General features: G+C 48.7%; 1 protein-coding gene across 1 annotated transcript; it reads right to left on the bottom strand.

The window, feature by feature from the left end:
- Positions 1-2,515: 2,515 nt before the first annotated feature.
- On the bottom strand, positions 2,516-5,705 carry MRPS24 (mitochondrial ribosomal protein S24). The gene is made up of 4 exons (XM_036247156.1): positions 5,663-5,705; positions 5,514-5,582; positions 5,277-5,388; positions 2,516-3,090 (listed from the first exon to the last, which is right to left on the bottom strand). The coding sequence occupies exons 1-4, from the start codon at positions 5,699-5,701 to the stop codon at positions 2,807-2,809; spliced, it is 504 nt and encodes a 167-aa protein (XP_036103049.1). The 5' UTR covers positions 5,702-5,705; the 3' UTR covers positions 2,516-2,806.
- Between the last annotated feature and the right edge of the window lie 440 nt (positions 5,706-6,145).

A 6,145-nucleotide genomic window follows, 5' to 3' on the forward strand; every position in this document is an offset into this window, starting at 1 on the left:
CTGCTGAAGTAAGTCTTGCTCTGTGTGGTGGGCCCTGCACAACTGATCATTCAAGGTAGTCAGAGATCAGTGGATAGTGGGCACAGCCAGTCCTTGCAGCTGATCAGCCTGAGTAAAACCCTCTCATTGATGTGCCAACAGCAATCAAGACTCAATTACAACAGAAGGGTGTACAGTCCACACTAGGGGTGCTCCTCGAGGGCTCAACTGGAGATCAGGGAGGCTGTGCCACTGGACCCTACTGGACACCTACAACAGGCCACCCTAGGAAGCCTAGGAGACATAGCAACTCTACTTAATACATAGAAACAAACACAGGGAGGCAGCCAAAATAAGGTCCCAAATGAAAGAACAGAACAAAACTCCAGGAGAAGAACTAAGTGAAATGGAGATAAGCAACCTAACAGATGCAGAGTTCAAAACACTGCTCATGGCCCAGGCCGGTTTGGCTCAGCGGTTAGATTGTCAGCCCGCGGACCAGAGAGCCCCGAGTTCAGTTCCCACTAGGGGCACGTACCTCAGTTGCAGTTTGTCCCCGGCCTGGTTGGGGTCATGTGGGTGGCAATCACTCGATGTGTCTCTCTCACATCGATGTTTCTCTCTCTCTTCCTCTCTCTCTCCCTCCTGCTCTACCTGAAGATAAATGCAAAAATGTCCTTGGGTGAGGATTAAAAAAAAAAAGGCAAAACACTGCTTATAAGGATGCTCAATGGATTTAGTGAGAGCCTCAAGAGCATAAAAAAGGACCAGTCAGAAATGAAGGAGGCACTAACTGAAATAATGAATAATTTATAGAGAATCAATAGTAGAGTAGGTAAAGCCAAGAAGCAAACCATCAACTTGGAATATAAGGAAGCAAAAAACTCCCAATCAGAACAGCAAAAAAAAAAAAGAATCCAAAAAAAGGAAGATAGTGTAAGGAGCCTCTAGGACCACTTCAAGCATGCCAACATTCCCATCTTGGGGGTGCCAGAAGGAGAAGAGAGAGAACAAGAAATTGAAAACCTATTTGAAACAATGACAGAAAACTTCCCTAACTTGGTGAAGGAAACAGACATACAAGTTCAGGAAGCATGGAGAGTCCCAAATAAGATGAACCCCAAGAGGCCCACACCAACACACATAATCATCAAAATGCAAACGGTTCAAGACAAAGAGAGAATCTTCAAAGCAGCAAGAGAAAAGCAGTTAGTTACCTACAAGGGCGTTCCCATAAGACTGTCAGCTGATTTCTCAATAGAAACTTTGCAGGCCAGAAGGGAATAGCAAGAAATATTCAGTGATGAAAAGCAAGAACCTACAACCAAGATTACTCTATCCTACAAAGCTGTCATTCAGAATCGATGAACATATAGTTTCCTAGACAAGAAAAAGCTAGAGGAGTTCATCACCACCAAACCAGTATTATATGAAATGTTTAAGGGTCTTCTTGAAGGAGATGAAGAACAAAAATATGAACAATAAAATGGAATTAATACAGATCTATCAACAATTGAATCTACAAACAAAATGAGCAAGCAGAACAGAAACAAACTCCTAGATACAGAAAACTTTTTGTTGCTTGCCAGATGGGTGGGTGTGGGAGGGATGTGTGAAAAAGATGAAGGATTAGGAAGTATAAATTTGTTGTTAGACTGAGGAACCTCAAAGGGAAGGGGGGAGGTGGGGTGAATGAGATAAACCAAAGAACTTCTATGCATATGTGCATAACCAACGGACACCGACAATAATGTGGGGAAGGCAGGAGGGGAGCAGGATTGGGGAGGAAGGGGTCAATGGGGAAACAAAGTGGGGACATCTGTAATACTTTTAACAATAAAGATGAGGTTTTTTTTAAAAGTACAAATTGGTTGTTAGACTGACAAACCTCAAAGGGAAGGGGGGAGGAGGAGATGGGAAAAAATTAACCAAAAAACTTATATGCATATATACATAACCAATGGACACAGACAACAGAGTGGGGAAAAGCAGGAGGCGGGTGGAAGCAGGGAGGAGAGGGGTCACTAGGGGGAAAAAGAGAACATCTATAATACAGTCAACAATAAAGGTAAGTTTTAAAAAAAAATATGATCCATCAATTCCTCTTCTGGGTGTTTATCCAAAAGAAATGAAATCAGTATTTCAGACACGTTTTTGCACGCTCATGTTCACTGCATCATTATTTACAGTAGCCAAGACATGGAAACAACCTAAGTGTCCATCACTTAGGATAAATGGATTAATATGTGGTACACACATACTATGAAATACTTAGCCATGATAAAGAAATCCTTCCATTTGGAATATGGATGAACCTGGAGGACATTATGGTAAGTAAAACAGGCCAGACTTAAAATTACAAATACTGTATGATCCCACTTTTATGTGGAATCAACAAATACTTGAAATAGAAGCAGAGTAGACTGGTGGTTACTAAGGGGTGGGGAATAGAGAAATGGGGAGATGTTGGTCTATGTTTAAAATTTTACTTATGCAAGATGAACCAGTACTGGAAATCTAGGGTAAAACCATGTGATGATACTTAACAGTACTTTATTACATACTTAAAATTTTCTGAGAGCACATCTTAAGTGGTAGCCTTCCTGGGACACCCAAGCACCCTCAAAGAGATCCTATCTGAGTTCTTTCACCAGAGTAAAGACAGAATGAGAGGAAAGGCAACAAAGACAGTCCACTTATATCACAGCCGCTTTGAAAGGGAAGCCTGTGGACTCTGAAGGGATGTGTATTCCCATTTCTACTTCACCCCTTTCCCACACGTTTCTGTCCTTTGTAGGCTACAGCTTGTTGCAAACAGATGAATGTCCTAGATATGCTTATATACAACCTTTGAGGGCACAGTTTGGAGGTGCACACGCACAGGACACCTATAGAAGTGGGACAGCAGGGTCTCACTGTAGCCCACGAGGAAGTAGAACTTGTGCGCAGGCAGCTGCCTCAGGACCAGAGCACAGATCTCCACCTGGTTCGCCCGGCGCTTCAGGACAAGCTGGTCAGCCAGGCAGCCGGGGAAGGTGCCCTGCATAAACTTGCGAAGAAAAACATCCTCCACTGTTCGCTCTGCGGCGTGGTCCTCCCCATCGAGGTTACCTGAAGAGAGAAAGGCACCACAGAATCAGCCAAAACTCCAGAGGTAACGCCCAAAATCAAAAGGCACCCAATTCCACTCCCAGCCCTGCCTCTTCTCTTTTCTTCTATAAGTGGAATAAGAATAACACTGAACAGTTCAAAGTACGTTATTTCACTAAACTCCCCAAGTAGGTACTATCGCTATCCTTATTTTACAAAAGGAAAAAACGAGGCCTTAGCCAGGACACAAAACTAGGCTGACCACTCCATCTACTCCCTTTCCCACTCTTTCTTGACTGCCTTAGAGCGCTGGTCATCCCACAGGCCAGAGATGAGCCACCAGGTCCTTCAGAGATTTGAGATATGAGCTCTCTCACAAGCCAGGGCCATGACTTTCTTAGTGTGGACCCTGCAAACCCTACACCTCTCACAATATCCAGTTAGCCTCCACACCCACCTCCAGACCTTGGAACATGACCCCAGAAAGGGTGGGGGAACAAGAATCTTTAAATAATTTCTCTAGATCAATGCATTGGAAACATCCAAGTTGAAAACCCTCACACTGAACAAAATACCATTGCTTATCATTGATTTACAGTTGTTCTATAAAGTCACCATGATCAATGAATTAGCAAAAATTCAATCACAGCTCCTGGAGAAATATAGGGTTAGGTTCTGCAAGCCTTTGGTCCCATTATTTTTGTCAACAAATCAATACATAACCTTGTTTTTTTGGTTGTTGTTTTTTTTTTTCTTTTAATATATTTTTATTGATTTTTTAGATAGAGAAGAAGGCAGGAGGGAGAGAGATAGAAACATCTATGACAAAGAAACACCAATCGGCTGCCTCCCTGCACACCCCATACTGAGGATCAAGCCCCCAACCCCAGCATGTGCCCTGACCAGGAATCTAACCAGTGATCTCTCAATGTATGGAACCACACTCAATCCATTCAGCCATAGCGCCGAGCTACATAACCTTGACTTATGTCTTTCTACTTAAAGACACCGGGTTGATTTCATGGGCTGATTTTACACTGAACTCTCCCAACAGCACTATAACTCATGCCTGAAGGAAGTTAATCTAATGTGCACATTTTCCCTGTAAAGTACCTCACAGCCTCCTTGGGCTCCGGAACACTAGACAAGCACTTCAGCATCACCGGCTATTTTAAAGCAGTGGACTCTCAAACAAAAAGCACAAAATTGCAAAAACACAGCACTAATAATAAATCTCAAAAAGGGCACGTTTACTATAGGAAAGCTAAAACAAGAGGGCAGAGCCCAGAAGACTTGACTTGGGGTAATAAACAGACAATATACAGGCAATGTATTATAGACTTGTACACCTAAGACCTGTATAATCAATGTCACCCCAATAAATCAAATTTTAAAAACTTAGAGAATAACTAAATTTGGATAAATGTGTTTTCTTGACTAATCCTCACCCAAGGATATTTTTCCATTGATTTTTTTTTTCTTTATTGATTTTAGAGAGAGGAAGGGAGACACACACACACACACACCAACTGGTTGCCTCCCTAACGACCCCGACCAGGGCTGGAGGCTGAACTCCAATCAAGGTGCGTGCCCTTGGCTGGAATCAAACCCGCGACTCTCTGGTCTGCCGGCCGACACTCTAAACGCTGAACCACACCGGCCAGGGCTGGATACATATTTTTAAAAGAGAGCAAAACCTTGTTCAACCTCGGCAGGGAAGGTGCCCATGTCTGAGAATAACCGACAATTCACAAACACGGAACACAGACCAATCTGTGTTCAGTGGGAAATTGCCGTCTTGACGCACAAAGTCCCACGTGTCCAAGACGCATCTGCGGGCTTTCACCCCTTTCATTGCCTCTGAGCCATTTTTCACTTCCGTCCATCACCGGCGCCCGGGAGCAAAGCAAAACAACTCCTGTGCCCACTCCTGTGCCCACTCCTGCACATAATTTCCGAGGTGCGCTCGGGTCCTTGCTCCCGGTGGAAACTGCATCCCTGTCAAATACATTTCGACATTCCTGATCCGCCTCCACTGTTTCACTTCTCCCTTGAACGCTGCCTGATTTCTGACCCCGGCACTGATTACGGATTGAGATAAAACCTCTGACACGAGCTCGTTTCATGTCTGCTGGGCAGTCACCACCGAGAACTCCTTCCGCGGGGCCGGGGCCCTCGCCAAGCAGGGCACGTCGCCGCCCCCTCACCTGTGTGCAGCGACAGCCAGCCCTTGCGGTGGGCGATGTGGTGGGGCGCGTGCGCCTCCTCGTAGGTCACCGGCTTGTCCCCTTTGCTCACTCGGACCCGGGCCGCCCGATTCTAGGAGCAGAGAGCGGCCGTAAATCGGTGCGCACTATCCAGGCTGCGGCCTGGCTCCGGACCGGGCCCCTCGCGCCGCCCCTCGCCCCGGCCCCAGCCCCGGCCCCTCGCCCCCGCCGGCTCACCTTGGCACACGCCGCGGAGAGGTGCAGGGCGCGCCAGGCACACGGCAGCGCTCCGCCGCAGGACAGCGCCTGTGTGGGTGGAGCGGGCAGCGTGAGCCGAAGCTAGGGCACCCCTCCAACCCGCCGGCCCGCCCGCGCCGCCCACTCACCCGCGGCCCGAGCTGCCGGCTGCACACGAGCGCCGCCATCTTGGGCTGCGCGCTCCCCGTGACGTAACCGCGCCGTGGGGCAGAGGTCGGCGCTGGCGGCCACACCGCGGACCAGACCCAATCGAAGTGGCGCGGGGGTGGGATTTGCTCGGCCTGAGGCGGTCCGCTCGGGGGGCGGGGCCTCTCGGGGGCGGGGCCTCTCGGGGGCGGGGCCTCTCGGGGGCGGGGCCTCTCGGGGGCGGCGGGGCGGGGCCGCACCCGGGACGCTCGTTTCCGCACCTCTGCGCCGCCGCCGCTGTTTGCGTGGCGGTTCGCACCCGGGGCCTGAGGGTGCGGAGCGTGCGGTTTCGCCGGCGGAGCTCGCGGGCCGCCTGAGGACGATCGCGTGGCCCGCGCCGCCCCCCCGGGCCGCCCCGGGCGCGTTTCTTAGCGTCAAGTTAGGCCGCTCGAGCGCGTCCGAGCTGTAATGCACTTGGATTCGTG

The sequence above is a fragment of the Molossus molossus genome, unplaced genomic scaffold, assembly GCF_014108415.1.
Source record: "Molossus molossus isolate mMolMol1 unplaced genomic scaffold, mMolMol1.p scaffold_m16_p_7, whole genome shotgun sequence".
NCBI lineage: Eukaryota > Metazoa > Chordata > Mammalia > Chiroptera > Molossidae > Molossus > Molossus molossus.